General features: G+C 42.1%; 2 protein-coding genes across 2 annotated transcripts in view; one reads left to right on the forward strand and one right to left on the reverse strand.

Moving 5' to 3' along the window:
• The first annotated feature begins 610 nt into the window (after nucleotides 1-610).
• On the forward strand, nucleotides 611-10,972 carry LOC119449801 (clotting factor B-like). The gene is made up of 6 exons (XM_037713075.2): nucleotides 611-715; nucleotides 2,747-2,814; nucleotides 3,236-3,348; nucleotides 5,504-5,745; nucleotides 7,209-7,369; nucleotides 10,268-10,972. Exons 1-6 carry the CDS (start codon nucleotides 649-651, stop codon nucleotides 10,430-10,432), a joined length of 816 nt encoding a protein of 271 aa, XP_037569003.1. The 5' UTR covers nucleotides 611-648; the 3' UTR covers nucleotides 10,433-10,972.
• Nucleotides 10,973-17,299: 6,327 nt separating this feature from the next.
• Nucleotides 17,300-17,890, reverse strand: part of LOC119464244 (carcinoembryonic antigen-related cell adhesion molecule 5-like) — a 109,703-nt gene continuing 109,112 nt past the window's right edge. Inside the window, exon 9 of the mRNA XM_037725153.2 lies at nucleotides 17,300-17,604. Within this exon, the coding sequence (XP_037581081.1) occupies nucleotides 17,525-17,604 (80 nt within the window). The 3' untranslated portion in view covers nucleotides 17,300-17,524. The remainder of the gene's footprint in view (nucleotides 17,605-17,890) is intronic.

Genomic DNA, 17,890 nt, shown 5'->3' on the forward strand with positions numbered 1-17,890 from the left:
AACGGCGATTCTTTGCTCTCGTCACGTGGTCCGGCAAGCTGGCACACGCTCCAATCAAGCAAGGCGCGCAGTATGCAGTGGTGCTGTTCTCACTGCCGCGGCTGATATAAAACAACACCCTGCGCTGGCCACACTCACCAGACCGAGAAAGTGTGAGGCTGCGAAGAATTACAGGGTGACACGAACCAGGGAGCTGAGGTGGGGCGCTTTGTTCTTGCTCTCTCTCTCTCTCTCGTGTTTTGCCAATCGTCTTATTTTCTAGAACCAGCGACGTTGAAGGTGCTGAGAAATTATCCCTTTTTGCGCGAAATCTATATCTGAAACATCTTCCTTATAGCTGCTTGTTTTTCCTGTCACGTGCACACACGTGAACATGTACAACAAGCAATAACATACTGTTTGCTCCCCAATCCTTATTTTCCGCCCTGTGACTTCAATAACTACGTTATTGAAGTCGGATGTCGGAAAGATGAGACCGCAGTTCTGTGTTACCTTTCTTTCTTGTATATTTCACCGCAAGCAATTCATTTGAACGGGCACCTGCCTTTTATATGCCCGCATTACCAATAAAATAATTAATTCATTTGTATCTCAACCGCTTTCTTGTTCTAGGTGGTACTTCTGTATTTGAAGTGATTGACGTTGAACATGGCATCAATTGTTATCATAGCGAGCCTGATCCTTTTGGCTTGGACCTGTCGTTGCGACGACGCACGTGAGTTTGCTTAAATGATTAAAAAAAAACGAAACCATGTAACCTTTTACAATCTGTAGAAACTCTTAGGTTTTTATCAATATAAAGTAGAGCTTAATCGCTTGGTGCACACTTTACCGGCCTAGGACGCAAGTTACTATTTTCGGCTCATAAGATTTAATGGTGCGACCCCCCGTTCCCCCTTTTCGTAGCGCATGGTAGCCGACCGCTCCCAGCCTTGTTAACCTTCCAGCGTTTCCTTTATCACTTATCTCTTTCTCTCTCCGAAAGTGTCGAGTCTATTTTGGCTATATACTGCTACATGTTTCTAGTTTGTTTGCATGAATCAATGAAGAAAGCGAAATTCATGAGTAAATGAAACTATACTGCTCTCTATGCCGGTTGTATGAAGGAACTACGATCTAAAAGCAACTTTGAGGTGCGTACGTACAGTAGAATAAAATAGATGTTGTTGGTGGGACATCGCTATCGTGGGAATACCTTATGACTGCTGATGGATTATTTGAGTACTTACGTACTGTATGAAGAAGAATGTAGGGAAAAAATAAACAAAAAATAAACAGCCAGCGGATCGAAGGATCGCCGTCGTCTGACGCTTATACCAAAGCAATAACAAACTAATGAATCTAAGCGTGCGCTGCATTTGAGCACATTTTCTCATAAAGATGATGCAGAGCAAGCATAACATGAAATAAATGTTTATTTCAGTGTCATTTTAGTTCAAGGGCACTTAATATGAAAAAAAAAAGCACTTGTGTTAGACTTGAACTGACGGTGCGTCAGTTCGCGCCAGTCTTAAGTACTGATGGTGCGTCGGACGAAGCTTTTGAACGGTACTAGCTGTTACTATGATAATCTTTTAACGTTTAGAATAAAGCGCGTGAAACTTCGCACACGAGCCGGAGATGGTAGCTACGGTGAACTTAGCAAACATGGCTGCTCAAAGCAGGGTGAGGTCCCGAAGTGCGTATAGGAGCGCGCCGTGTTGCAAATGGCTAGTACTAGTTTCTCCTTTTAAGAAAGTTTCGAGGTAGCGAAAAATCTTCTCGAAAGAACCACAACTAACTGATCAAGAACTTCCAGGCAACGCCTCTCTCAAATAAACAAAAAAATGTGAAACGTGCAATTAAGCAGCCTGCCCAACCGAATGAGCACTATACACGGTCTTTTTGTTGCTAAATACGTGCTACATAAAAGTGTTTTTCCGAGCGTGAAAGAAGCCCGCGAATCCACGCAAAGTGCCTCGAGCGGCCAGTCGCGCGGCAATTTCGCGTGCATTCGGGGGCTTCTTTCATGCTGGGAAAAACACTTTTATGTAGAACGTACTGAGCAACAGGAAGCTGTATCGGGAGTTTTTCATGTTGCTCTACAATTTTCTCATTGACACTTTTCATCCAATTATAATAATTCCGAAGTTGGTTAATTAATTAAGACTTATTATCTAAGTAGGCGGAATGCAAAAATAATCTGAGTATCTACAAGCGACGGCAAACAACATTACCTTGGTTCTGCCCAGCTACGTTGCATTTGCATATTTTGAAACTTTGGCCCAAGTTAAGTGAAACACCCTTTATGGTGATGACATCGACGTTGATGGAGCCCTGCCTCCTATTGAAAATTTGTAAATCGTAGAAACCGGCATGCTTAACCTTGTATTGAATCTGAATGCGCGAAAGTCCGCAGGTGTGGGTGATATACCCAATAACTATTTAAAGCGTTAGACAGAGTGGACGTCAACATTTTTTTGTATTTAAATCGATTTGTGATTCTATTAATACATTTTTTTACTGCTTAACACAAATGTACACAAAGTATAATTGTTTTATTGATTGATATTGTTTACTCTGGGCTTTATTATTTTTTTGTCTACTAGTGTATGAATTTGTACCTCTTTGTGAAAACATTTAGCTTTGGGGTTAATAGCATTTAAAATAAAGAAATTTATGATGGTTATGAACTTCAACATTTCTATCTCAAGTCTGTGGCGACTTTAAAGGAATGTGATAATATAGAAACATCTTTTCGAAACAGCCTGTGGACTGAAGAGGTTCAAGCCATTGCCAAGTGGAAAAGCACGAACCGCAGAATGGCCTTGGATGGTAAGAACCTTCTGCAACCCAGCAATGAACTAGCATAACATCTGCGTTTTAATAAAGTCGCGTCGAGTATGATGTGCTGTTGCACGAAATGATCATAACGCTCTATAGCTTTCTTGCGAGGAACCGAAAATACAACGAAAATGCGTCAAAATTATACATTTCATGTAGAGTATTAAGGTTAAGGTTTGAGGAAGAACGGCGGTATACCCGAACTTCAGCCGCTCTATTCGCTTTGAAATCATCAGGATTTTTATAAGTACGAGATGAAAAATGATAGTAAAGATGCTTTTAAAATATCGATTGAGACGCTAGCGAATTGCTTTCTATCAGGTTAATTGGGTTGGTTTTGTTAACGGTCTTAAGAAAATACGAATTACCAAGCTCGTAGTGTATGAACGTGCCAATAAGGTAACATTTGCAGGCTTCAATCATGGAGTACAATCAGCGAAAGTCACCTGACTATCTCTGTGCCGGTGTTCTGATCAGCGAGCGACATGTCCTAACAGCGGCTCACTGCTTTGACCCGAGACCACAGTAAGTGAAACGAGTAGACACGTCTCAATGAGATGCTTCAGTCGAGTATTGAGTGTTGCGTATCTTTGTTGTAAACTGTGCACATCATTTCATTTTTAATCCTATCTGTCTAGAATAGCATGTTATGAATGCCGCGAGGCAAACGTCTCTAGAATCCATTAAAAAACATCTCTCTCTCTCTCTTTCTCGATCCTCCAATTATTTCAGGGACATATAACCACAGCAAACAGGTTGCAACTAGGAAATCGCATCGGCGGATTGTCATGATGGTTTTATTTTTCATATTCGCACCCTTCGTTATTCCAATCAAATTTTTCCTTTTTTGTCCCGCCATGAAACGTAATTTGGTTGCACTGAACGAACGGCACAATTTCATATGGTTGCTCTGTAAAGCGGCAATAATCACTGGGTAGCTTTAATATGAGGTTTTGTGGCGGGGGGCGTTACAAGCTGTCTACACAAATCGGCACTCTATGGATCACAATGAGGCATCCTTAATTAGAGAATGAGTCCTAGCGACATTCTTTCGTTTCTAAGTACGAGTACTCGTACATTGCCTTCACTGTCATTGCCCCAAAATACCCTTGGCCATCTCTTCGTGGAGATTTTGTAGAAGAAGTGACGAAAAGGTGGAAAAATTGGCAGAAACAGAAAAGGATATGGGGAGGCCGAAAAAAAAAAAGTTTGCGTACCCTGCACTGGAAGCGCCATTAAGAGACAGCGGAGCTGATGGGCACCTAGTTAGTCCTGGCTTTTGGGCTAGGCTAAGCACTACCAAGTCGTCCGCAGCATTTTCCGGAATTTATTGATTATTGATCTATTATCAATTAGCTATTGATTCGCTATCGATTGGCTATCGCAAGGTATTGGCCACGTATTTGGGCTAGGTTAAGCACTACCAAGCCATCCCCCACATTTTCCGGAATTTACTGATTATTAATTGATTATTGCTTAGCTATTGATTGGCTATCGATTGGCTATCACAAGGTATTGGCTACGTATTTGGGCTACACTTGCATGTCATCCCCAGCATTTTCCAGAATTTGTTGATTACTTATCGATTATCGATTAGCTATTGATTGGCTATCGATTGGCTATCGATGACTGACTAAGCTTAAGTAGTCCCTACCATGCTTAGCTACTTAGACGCTCAGCTTCGCTAGTTCACAGGGGTATGTACCATTGAGCTTTGACCCTTTTTGAACTACCGCCAGGATCGGCCCACATTTTTTGTGGACGGCTAACGGACTAACGGCCGGCTTAAACAGCTCCGCTGTTAAAAACAGAGTTTTGTCGCATCAGAAGCGTGCGGCGTGGATCTGAGAGATACACTGTGGTGGTCGCATAGGCAGTCGGAACTCATAAACTTAAAAGCGCACGCTAAGGCTTCTTGGAAATTCAGGAGCTGACCGGATTCAGTCTCATTCGTAAAACGTGTGTGAGGATTGGGCAATGGCTTTCGCTATCATGCTGTCACTGTCACACTTGACTGGATCAGTTATGACCACGTTATCTTGCTCCGTGATTAGGATTTTGGCAATTAGGGCCCTGTTTTTTTTTTCCATTCTTTTCTTTTTTAGGGCGTTAACTTCGGTCAGGATAGCACCTCTTGCCTCAGTTCCAAATGGCGCAAAAGTAGTCTTCCTTTTGGTAATTTTATAAAAATGTAGCATATTAAACACTGCTGTTAAAAAAGCCGAAAGTTCACGGCGGTGGTTTATTGGCTATGGCGTTGTGCTGTTAAGCACAGGGTCGCGGGTTCGATTACCGGCTGCGGCAGCCGCATTTCAATGGGGCGGAATGCAATCACGCTCGTGTACCGTGCTTTGGGTGCATGTTAAATAACCCCTGGTGGTCAAAATTAATCTGTATGTCCTCCACCACGTCGTGCCTCACAACCTATTGTGCAGTGTCTGGACGCACACGCTCCAATTCAATTTAACAAAGCAAAAAACAGAACAAAACTAAACTAAAACAAACAAATAGACTCAACATTATAGACACGATGCGTGCGCCTAACGCCCCGAGTAGCTACGAAAGCCTGTCATGTAAGTGGGATCAGAATTACGCGTAAATTTAGCTGTCTCATCCAAATACGGAATACTTTTCTACTGGCCGAAACGGCGCTTTTAACAGACTGTGGGGCTGCCCTCAGGAACCCGCGGCTGTACTCAGTTCAACTCGAGTCAGAGTCCACCGAATCCGGAGTGGAGTACAACGTGTACGACGTCGAGGTGCACCCAGACTACCTGCCCGGGAGCAGCTACTATGACCTGGCTGTGATGACGCTGCGCCGTGACGTGGCCAACGACACCATGCCCATTTGTCTGCCCACCCGTACCGACGCCTACGACAACAGGCTGTCTTACGTGCTCGAATGGTCGCCCAAGTATTACGGTAACTTGCCACGAACCTTCTCACGCATCGGAGTAGTAATTAGGCGCAGTGGGACTTGATTAGATTTGACATAAGCAAGGACCAAGACGCTCTATACATTGAAAAGAAGGGCACGCATGTGTCATACGCAGCAACTGGCGTGATGAATGAAATACGTTGGGCACTGGTCTGGCTATGTGAAGTGCAGATGCATTAACGACATCTACGGTCAACAACATCCTGTTGGAAGGGTGCAGAAACGAACTTATCGCCCACTGGGCATTGTGTTTTATTCGGTGTACCATGCAAATATGCGGCCATGTGGGACTGCGTCCCGATTAGTTGTACGCAAGCATAAAATCTCTCTTTTTCACTTTGTGCATGAAGCGCCCATTTTAAGAGGAAGCTATAGCTCGAGGCCAACTTCGATTTCCCGATTCAAGTACACGTAAAGCGGAGAAATGCTGTTATTAGATAATCACTGAACCGATTTGAATGACATTTGTTGTATTTGAGAGAGAAAGTTAAATTCTAGTAACTCTAGGAAGCAGAATCTTGCTTTAGAGCCTTGAATGGATTTTCCGGAAAAGGTAGATTTCAAGAAAATAGAAGCACGAATTTTACAAATCCGTATCTCTGCACCAAAAGCAGATATCACAGTTCGGTATAAACTGCTTCTGTTAGAGCATCTCAAGCAGGCAAATCGGTTGCATTTATTTACGGCTTACACGAAACTTGCAATGTTTACAAGAGTTTTGCAAAAGTCCTACTCACAAATTAAAGCTATATTCCAGAGCGCTGTGCAATAGATAAATTTTGTCCGCTTTGTGTGTATTATTAGTTGCAGTTTGCAGAATTGTAATAGCGTTCTTTATGGCTGAGTTACGGAGTTGTAAACTTGTTACTTGAGCTTTCTTTTAATTTCGCAATTTTCAAAAAGAAAGAGCGAACATAAGGCATAAAATGAAAATTCACGTCCTACAGTTTCTAGACTTTTCATTTGTTTTCAAATATGAAACAAACCTCATCAAAAGTTGTGCATTGGTTTCCGAGAAAACGATCTCCCCCTCCTTTCCCATGTATTTAGATAGGAGTTCCCGAGCTAAAGCTTCCTCTTACTATGTATGGACTGTTTTCTGCATGCCAAGAAGAAGACGTCAGGAAGTGTACATTTTTTAAACCTGCTCAAAGCTGAACTTTAGCGGTGGGCTTCAGATCATACAGTTACAAACAAACAAACAAACAAACAAACAAACAAACAAACAAACAAACAAACAAACAAACAAACAAACAAACAAACAAACAAACAAACAAACAAACAAACAAACAAACAAACAAACAAACAAACAAACAAACAAACAAACAAACAAACAAACAAAAACAATGCGTAATATAATTGTAAAATTGACTCATTGTGACCAGGAAACTTGCTAGACAGTGTGTTACATCTGATGTACACGAAAATCAAACTTTGCCTCTTTCAGGAAATAAATCCCCCATGGCACTGCGCGCTCGTCGGGCCCTCGTCGCAAACAACGGAGACTGCAGCGAGTTTTTCGAGAACGTGAGGGTGCGCGAGCTTCCGAGAGGCATCATCGCTGGCCAGATGTGCACCGACATCCAGGAAATCCAAGGCGGTTGTGACGTAAGAGCATATACGAACAGTGCATGCATGCATTGGTCTTCTAACATGTCTGCTTTTTCGCTTATAACTTGCTTTGCACGTTCTAAGTGATAACTTCCTGACTTCAAGTTATAATAAAAAAGGGCTAGTCTTTATTAGAAAAACACGCACATTTTTTCTTCTTAACACGACATTAACGCTATTGGGGTGCTCAAATAGTGAAAATTTCGAATCTAATCGGGTACGAATGCCCGAGACAAAATAGGTTCGGATATCGAATACCAAGTATTTATCCGTATCTAAAAAAAAAAAACAAAAAAAAACATAATGCCATTCTTTCGCGATACAAACGTAGTGCATGAGGTACAGTATAAGAAGGAAAAACGATAGTTCATCTATGTTTATTTAACAAATATGCAAAAGCCGAAAAGGAAGCATCTTTGATTAGATGATAGCAATATATCGCTCAAACATGGTCTTCTCATCAACGCGTTAGCTTCGAAACCGGTGCCTTTGCGTAGCAACAATGCCTCCTTGCTTCCTGAAGCACACCACTTCGGATCACTCATTGCAGGAATAGCTAAATATTTTTCATTGAGTCGCATTAACAATTAACACTCCAGACAGCCTTGCTTAGTTCTTTCTCCTTGAAGGCACTAACAAGTGTTCAAAAAGTTCGAATAATAAATTTTAAAATTGCGTTTGAATCGAGTAAGAAAGAATATTTGATTTGTATTCAAATTTTGAATGCTGGTAGGCGGATATTTGAGGCTGTTTAAATTTAAGCCAATACAGAATAGTGTAGTTGGTGAATTTACGGAAAGTGGTGTAGGGAAAACAATGAACGTTTCGGAATCAGCATAACTGTGCTCATAAGGACATGAAGCAGGGTTCTACAATTGAAAGATGTTAAGCACGAGCCTTTTTTTTTTTTGCTGCCTCCTAGCCAACTCAAGTGTTTGTTTCCATCCCGTTAATTCTTGCAACTGGGTGAAAATCACAGGTCTAATGAATAGGTTTCAGGAAGGAACTCTGTCACCGAGGCCGAGAGGCAAAGGCGCAATACTGAAAATACGAATGGACAACGTTTGCTATGAGATATCGCAAAGGCGTAAACCCTGCTGTCATAGTGCAGCTAGTTGGTTATATTATTGATATGCTAAATTTGCAATGGTGTCTTTTTTTATCGCGACCTCACCCCCCCCCCCCCCCAACAAAAAAAAAAAAAATGAAGACGCAACGAAGCGCTTTTTATGCACTTTGACATCTATACGGATTGTGACGTTGCATAGAAGAATACGTGCAAAGGTAATTGACTGCAATGAGGGACTAATAGAATGCGAAATATGGAATGTGAAGTCGTGCAAGGACGTGATGTCTGCTGCCACACTACAGATAGTTGATCGTATTGATGATACGGTAAGTTGTTGTGATATATCTGAGGACGTCACATAGCTTTTTGCGAGACCATAGATAACGTCCTTATGTTTCCATTTCTACCAGTCTTTCCGCAGTATGCTCATCGTAAAACTTACCATACAACTCACTCCAAGTACGCAGTAAATATTGCACCGATAGGGCACCGGAAGTCATCAAACTGATTAATAACGGGGGTACTATATCGCACAAAGCTGTACAGGAACTTATATTGGTTGCTCTGCTGGCTCAAAGAAAACGAGAATGACAAAAGCAAGCACGTATGGCGATTGGAATACGTCTTATGTTTTTTTTTTCAGTTATAATTGCGTAGTTATAAACGAGTTGGATATTATTGTGCTCAGATGGTGAACTATAACTGCCGTTTTGACAAATTATGGTCAGGAAGGGTCTAACGGAAATTATGAGGCACTCACAAGCTCGTAGAGTTCAAAACGCTTTACTAAATTTAGGCATATGGCTTCTATGGCGTATACCACCAATCGCTGTTCTTGCATCGAAGTGCCGGTCGGAAGCGAAGCAAGAAGTTCAAACACACGAGGAAGTGTGGATCTTTTTAGTGCATGAAGTGGCAAAACATTCTGATGGCCAGTGACACTGCTGCATAATAAATGTGTCCACGTGACTGGAAACATTTTAGGGAGCCAAGAGAGAGAGAGAGAGAAAAAAAAGCTTTATTTCAGTCAAAACCTTTGCTTACAGCTGAAAGACGCAGCCTGTACATTTGGGTTCAGGGGGCCACCACCCTGTGCCTCCGAATTATAGGCTATCGTAAAGAAGTTTAGTACGGCTTGCCTTCACCTTTAATGTCTATATGGTCGTGTGCGTACGCACACAGTTCCATGGGAATGTGTGATGTAGATATTTGAATCTATAGGACATTGCTTCATTTCTTTGCTTGATATTTTGTTATATTGTTGTTACTGCTATAGCCTTCGCCATTATAGGGTGACTACATCTCTTTCTTTTATTTTCAATAAAAAAGAGAAAAAGCCATTGGGAAATTTACCTTCCCCGCGGTTTCCTTACTTTGAGAACTTTCGCTGCCTGATCTGACTAGAAAAAAGACGTGGTGTGTTAAAAAGTCGACATGCTTCCCGTAACATTGCTGCGCATGCCACATTTTTTGGCCTCCACGCAGAAGTATAGAGCATTGTTCTAAGTTTAAAATTCTAGAACAGTTGCAATTTGAGAAGTGTTTTGTATACCCAAAAAATTCCCGCCTTTGACAAATTCTCATGCCCCGAGCCTCCGTTAATGAAGACACGATTTATAAGAAACTTACCGAAGGTTGTTCCTGTGCGGCTATTTTTTCATGAATAGAGACGAAATCACACTTTACCTGCGTGAAACCACTCTGGCAAGCAGCAAATGTGGCTTTTATGGCGCCTGCGATGGAGACAGTCAGAACACTGGCGTTAATGCCCAAAGCGTAGCTTGATTATGCAGTGGCGTCAAGCATTCTATGTGACGTTTTTGCAGCGCTACATGGGTTCACCGATGATCGTGCCGGATCGAAGTTACCGCTGGTCGGCGGTCGGAGTGGCCACGTTTGGAGAGAAATGCGACGACCACAATTTCCCCGGAGTGTACACCAAGGTCACACACTACTTGCCTTGGATCCAACGCGTAATGAAAAGCACTTAATCGTTGCTTTCGATCATCACTCAACCATCCAAATGACTAAGTATTCGCACCTTCTGGCCATTATTGCTGCAATAAAGTTGCGGCAACATTTGAATCATCCTGAGGTTGATGAACTCAATTGCCGACAAATAGATCTCGATTATGTGTTTCCCGCTGAAAAGTGGCCGATGATGAGGCTGAGGGCGAGTTTATTTCTCTTTCTGTTGATGCTGTAGCACGCTGCTTGAACGATATCAGAACCGCTGGGTACAAGGACGCAAGAGATGGTGACACATCGGGTCGCTGATGTGTCGTGTCAGTGCCATGTAACGTCATGACTTTCTTGTGTTCTCGTCCCATGCGTTGCTTCACTGTCAAGACTGATCCAGCCCTGCGGAATGCCAAGGCGAGCTATCGCACAAGAAACCACAAGTTCACAAGAACACACCTCGACCACACATTCTTGGGTACACGTGGTTTTTTGCGATAAGGCTCGCCTAGACATGATCAACCAACAAGCTCACATTGCTACCCTATAGCCATCGTGTTGCGTTTGTCAATTCCGTATTGTAATATAAAATTGACTGACCATAATATACGTTTCATTTATATGATTGTTGTACTTTATTTCATTTATTCATTTACACCAACCTTGCAGATTTCGTAGTACAGTAGCGTCAGAAAAAAAGACAGAGTTATCGTTTTATACAAGCTTCAACTGCCGTAAACTATGTATAATACATATGTATATATACAAATACGCACCCTTATGGAATTCCCTCCTACATGGAGGTCGGTCGTATTCTCCTTTAACACTCGTTACACTCCAACCGACGTACTATTGTGCACAGCGTCGCTGGCATTTGGAATGGCTCCGGCATGTTAGGCAATTTGTGGGCGTTCAAGCACCATTTTATGCACAAAAGGTAATTGCGCGACGCCGTCCGGACGCGGCTGGACATGAAACAGGCTTTGGAACGCTCAAAACAAAAACAGTTCTTTGAGCATGTACAGTGATCAAGGACAGTGTAAAATAATATGTGCTGCTCTCGACATGACTTGGCATTGCGTCAGAAACTCTGGAAACCGTTTTCACAATAGAGGAAGCCCACCCGAGACAATGGGTAAACCTTGCAAAGGGTAGAGATTCCCACAACCAACCGCTAAACACTTTGTACAGTGTAACCTATACGCCAGATTAACGTCAAACGAGGGACATTGAATCGACCTCGCAGACCGATTGATGCAATAATGAGTCTCGATGAACCTGTGTAGGTTTTCCGCCGATGTTTTAGAATCGAAGCAGAGAAGCATCATTATGACAAAGCATGTTAGAGATAAAAATCAGCGATGCTGTAAACCTTCGGGATGTTAGGTAAACCTTACGCTGCACTTAAAAAGGTTACGTGAATTACATTACGCCAACCGGCGATCGCTGGTCTGCGGAGCTTCCTAACTTCCCTCCTTCCTAGTCTTGCCCTCAACTTCAGTTACAGAAGTTAGAAAAGGTGTTCTTCGCTTTCGAAACTGCGCTCTCGTCGCTTACCCGCGGTAGTGGTTCAGCGCTACGGCGTTATGCTGCTAAACAAAAGGTCATGGGTTCCATTCCCGGCCGCGGCCACCACACTTCAATGAAGGCGGAATACAGAAGCGCCTATGTACACTTATACAGTATATGTAGGAGTATGTCATGCACTCCCAGTCGGTAAATATTCATCCGGTTTTCCACGAGGCCGCCTCTCATAGCTCAGGCGCATGCAACTTTGGGACTATAAACGCCATTAATTAATCATTCTCGCCTCTCAGCTACATTAGCAAGAAAGTCGTAAACAAGAATTCTCTTCATGGAACTCATTAGAGCTAGCGAACAGAATTATCCTCCAGAAACACTGGAGCGCATTAAAAAGTACAAGAGGACGGCGAAAATATTGAGCCCCCGCTATTGAAAGGTGCAACTCTGCCACGTTTTGGCAATTACATCTGTCCCTAATTGTAAATACGTGCGCGTTAACCTAAACTCAAGGTCTTCCTAATTATTCAAAAGTAAATACTCGCTCTCCGTTTTTCGCTCGGCTTTTTATATTAATTTACATAGAATTGACAGTGATGATGGTTCTCAATGACCTTGTGTTGAGGAGAATAAAGCTGTAAATCTTTACTGACTTGAGTGTCCGCGGCACGATCCTTCCAAACGCCTTTAGGAAATATATTTTATGACATTATCCCGCACATATCAGCCTCAAAAATATGCTAAGCGAGTAGCCAACAAGTATTCTACTAACACCGGAATTCTAGAGATCTTGAACAACTTTCGTTCTTATTTACTGAGTATGCACCATCCTAACGAACGAAGCCCCATGATTAGGGCACACTGACAATCTCGGCGAATGGGCGCGAATCATGCGACCTACGTCACTGTGCTATCACTTCAAACCATATAACTGATGTGTTCGCCACTTATGTGCCGGTTCATGAGTTTGTTTTCAAGCAATTCAAATAATATATTTATTTCAAGAGCTTGAACAGAATTGTTCATCTTTTGGGGATTGAATCATTCAGTCCTTATGTCTCACTCGCGCCTTCGCCTCACTCACAAAAACTTATTTAGACTGTCCATAGAAAGTTTGTAGATGTCTTATACAGTGACGCTGTTCTTGTTACTAGATGGGGTGGAGAACATCCGCTCCCTAAACGTCCCCTTGAAACGTATATGCTCCAAATATCGATGAAAATTTATTGAGCGAACCATTGTAACTAGGGCAATAAAAATTTCTGGTATATTGGGCATGTCAAGGATGGTGTGCGTAAAGAATTAGAAGATAGAAGTGGGGAACAGGGGAATTCCACAGGAATATTTATCGGGAAGGCGTACCAGTCGCCGCGGACCATTTTTCTTCAACTCTGCTGTTCTGGAACTTGGGTTATGATTCTTCAGATTCAAACAAGTTCACCGGGTTTTTTATTGCGATGTTTACGGACCGTCTATAACTAGCCTAGATATAGACTTGCACGTTTTGTCGAGTATTGTGCGTCTAGAGATTATTTGAAATCAACATATTTGAAAGTGCATGCATGGAGCTAGGAATGACTGACTGAAATGAAATGTCGTTTCCGACTGTTGTCAATAAATTTTTGAACTAGAAGTCTGTTGACGGTAGCCAATATAAACTGTCTAACTTCATTTTTGAAGAGTCGCATGTGTCTATGTCTCCGGATATGCACTTTACTACCTATAATTACGGTGTCGTTTCTGAGCATTTGTTTTACGTGGCTAGATGTAGCCGGTGCCATGTTCATATGCGAACGGCGGGCTTGCACTCAGTTAAGGAAATAATTAGCTAAACAAGTAAAAAAAAAAAAGGAATGCCGCGACTTGGCATTGACCAGGACGTTGTACAGCACAGGCTATGCAAGGAAGCAGGTTATAGCGTTGCGCAAGCCCTCTCTGCGGCGCGATCCTTAGTGTCCGCCACTGTAACTGGATTTATACGTAAGACCTGCACGGGGAAGCGCTTAGGCGACCCGGGGTCGTGTAAAGCTGTCCAGAGAGTCCTCGCCTGATTGCTTCGTAAGTATGGGAGCCTTGAACTAATTTAGGAAAAACATAGCTGGAAGCGTTAACCTTTCGCATCTCCGTCCCATACGAACTGGAGGGCAAGGAGAAATGCCTTGTGAAACTTCTCACACAATCTGGCGACGCGATTTCTATTGGGACACCTTGTGGTACTTTCTACACAACAAGGTGACATGTAAAATAAATAAATATATAAATGAATAAAAGAATAAATAAAAGAATAAATAAATAAATAAATAAATAAATAAATAAATAAATAAAAACAGACGACAAGGTTGAAACTGGGTGCGAAGCTTCAGCTTTAGAAAAGTTATTTTGTCTTTAGCATTGTCGAAGTTGACATTAAGCATCACTTCAGCTGCTAGATGGATTTTCCCTACTTTCCTTTCTGGCGTTTCTTTTTTTTTTCGTCAAACAAAACATAGAAGAAATACTGCTGGTATTAAGAACGTTAGGGAGGGAAGCTTATTAAGTTACCGGAATATGCGCGCACAAGGAAAAAAAAAACAAAACAGAAAAACGAACAAAATAAACATAAGTCAGGGAATCATATGTAACTCGAGATGTCAAAAAAAAAAAAAAAAAGAAAGAAAGAACATAGCTTGCGTTGGTGGTTCGTCATACGAGAGGTAACTGGTGCAGAAAGCCACTCAGCTTTATCAGGTCCAAAAGTTTCGGTGAATAACTGCAGCCGTGCTCTGTGCTGTCGCGTGTACATGCAGCCTCAGCAGTGTTGTTCCTCTCTTCGTCCTTCTTTGCATCCACTAATTCCCTTTCCTCTAAGTAAGGTAGCAAACTGTAATTGCCTCTGGTTAACTTTCCTGCGTTTGCATTCTTTCGCTTCACTTTTGGCCCAGGCTATGTGGAAATGAGTATGTTTTCTTTGTAAAATTGATCACAAACCATATATTGGCTTCACCACGGCAATATTGGCAGTCACTTACGAGCTCTCACTTAGGGTTTCAATCATTTATTTATTCTTGAGTCGCTGCATCAGCAAAATTATAAAACTTAATCACTTCGGTCCTTGTCATCGACGGTATAGAGTTCAACAGAGACGAGGTAACGCCCAAATTCAAGTGAAGGTGGGATGCGAAATCAGGGCCCGGATTCACAAAGCGTTTGATTTGTAATTTTTGCCATTGACCTGCCGCCTTCTCTAATAATATGTGCAGCATCTCGCAGGAATTTGCGGCTACAAAAAATCCTGGCGTCAGCGCAACTTGTGAATACAGGCCCAGAAGAACAGTGCTTTGCAACCAGTGCGTAAGTCAGAAATTTACTTACAAAGGTGCTGAACTCCCTTTTTTTTCTGTTGTACGCGGACCTAATTTTGGTCAAAGGTGCTAACGACTACACACACGTAACTACAAGGATTGGCAATCAGCCACAGAAAGTTTGTAGCTATATCGTGACAATCAGCCACGATGGAAGATTTGCAATGATAAGACTTTGTCACCTCAACTGAAGGGTTCATGTCGTTTGGCCGTCATATTAATACCTTGCACAAAGAAAAAAAACCATCTTATCCTGGCATAAGAAATTTCATTAGCCGTCATAACAAATAAAATCGCCACAAAAAATCCTGCAAAAATCCGCCACAAATCCTACACGAATAAATGAAGCAGGGCATCCTTCTCGAGCGGTTTAATTGCCTTCCACTTGTAGCCAAAGCACACACACACACAAAAAAATGTTCCATTAACATGTGTGTAGTGTTCGCTGGTCTAACACATTGGAAAATCATGAGCACCGCGGCCTCGTTGTAAAAGCATAGCCTTGGCGCACACAGACTTAGAGCGTATACGGAAACAGTGAAATACGAGAGAATAGAATCAGCGGAATAATGCTTGCTCCTACATAATTTCGCCTATTACACGTATTTTGTCTACAATACCGTCGTTTGATGAAACGCAAACATTATTCAACGTTGAATAAGCGTTCCTCCTTGCCGCATGCTTCTAATATATAATAAAACATCGTCGTTTTGTTTTTGTTAGACACACGCGGTTCATCAAACCAATGAATATTACTCGTGAGTTTACCAACGCTTGCTATTTTTCGACCACCTAAACAAAGGCGCGAAATGTAGAGGGAACATGATATTACATTAGCTCATGTCCATTGACATCGGTCAGCGCTGGCACATATGGAAGCGCCATGTTGCGTTGATGCATGTCATGTCTAAAGGAGAACAATGTTCAGATTAGGGCCTTAAGTTAAAGATGACGTGAAAGTTACGTCGAGCTCAACAATGATCAAAGAAAAAGAAATGAGTAATGCAACCGAGCCGGAAAAAGGCGTGTCGTCGGGACTAACATGTAAAGAACATAAAATAATACTTAAGAACAGCACTACGGTTAACTCGAGCTGTGGAAAATTTCGATAACGGACTCGGTTATGCTAAAATGGCCAACATGCATAACGATAATAAAAAAGAAAAAAATATTTGGTGGGCCACGACCTCTCCACAGCAATTTTACTTTGTCCAGTGCTATGTGGTTGCCCAGTCTGTCCACACGTGCGTGACAGCGATCAACACAAGCAAGCAAGGATAGTATTTGTTTCGATAGTAAATATTTGCGACCCTCTTTTGATCACTGTGTTTTCTTTTCTGTGATGACTCATATTTTTGCACGCTCATTCTCACTTTACAAGGAACATACGGCATCCGCTATACCAGGGACCATTTTTCTCTCACATTTTCCTTCCTCTTCTTATCCTTTCAGAATGGTTATCTTTGTCTCTCTGAACTGCAGCGGCGTTGGAAGTGAGTGCTGAAGAGGGACCACCACCATCACTTCCCATTATTTACAGTGATTACTCCCGTGCATCGCAATACGCTCGCAGTGGGGTGGCCAAAATCGTTTTGAGAAATGGAGAGGCGGTTATATCATGTCATATCAGCAGAAGAGAGCTGATTAGCCTACAAGCCAATATGACTTTCTTTTCTTTCGAATTCGACGAACAAAGTGCCTTATGAGACGAGTTTGCTAGGTACCTATTACGAGTAAATTATTTTCGAAGCCTCCCTATCGAATCTCCATGTCGAAACCTGCATATATATTCAGTCAATATAAAATTTCGAAACCTCCAAATAGAATCAGGGCTGGAATGCAAAATGCGTGTCCACTTTAATAGTGACCTGTTTTGTACATCAGTCATGCATACATGGGGTTCCCCCCACTCTCCTTTCGTATTTTCTTCTCGAGGCCACTGGCCGAACAGTGCGATGCAGGCAAGTAACAGCATTAGCCTGTGCGATAAAATGCAGTATCATCCTCTCTTCCCTCCCCCTCCCCCAACTTTCTGCTTTATTTTTTCTTTCTCTGTGGAACACTTTCGACGCCCCTGCTCAGCTGAGCGTAATTGTGAATATTGGCAGTTACCTAATATTTGAGCCATTAAACAGGCGCCTTCTGTACCGCCGCATCAGACACCAAAATACGAAAAAGAGAAAGATCGCTTTCTCAAAGTAACTAATGAACGTAACGCAAAATACCACGCAAAAACACGCGTGCGCTCATGCGCATAAGAGTTCATACACTATGATCGCCGTACATGGACTTTGGCAGAGTGTGATCCTTCGGTGTCACCACCGGGAGCGACGAATTCTGACCTGGAATAAAAATAAAGTTTTTATGAACAAAAATCGAAAACAACAGCAGGCACGCACGTGCGATCAGCAACTTGTAGGCGAATTTCAGCTTAACAAAACAAAATAATTCGTTTCGGGCAATGCTAAGAAAAGCCGCTAGCGGCTAAGGCGCAAATTATAATAATCAATTCTATAATAAGACCAAAAATTCAGCTGCCGTCCTAGTAAGGTATAGGACCTCTCAACGCTTAGATTAGAAAAGATTAGATTAGATTAGATTTTTCAGATAGTATTAGACTTATTGGGA

Source organism: Dermacentor silvarum, chromosome 1 (genome assembly GCF_013339745.2).
Source record: "Dermacentor silvarum isolate Dsil-2018 chromosome 1, BIME_Dsil_1.4, whole genome shotgun sequence".
Lineage (NCBI taxonomy): Eukaryota > Metazoa > Arthropoda > Arachnida > Ixodida > Ixodidae > Dermacentor > Dermacentor silvarum.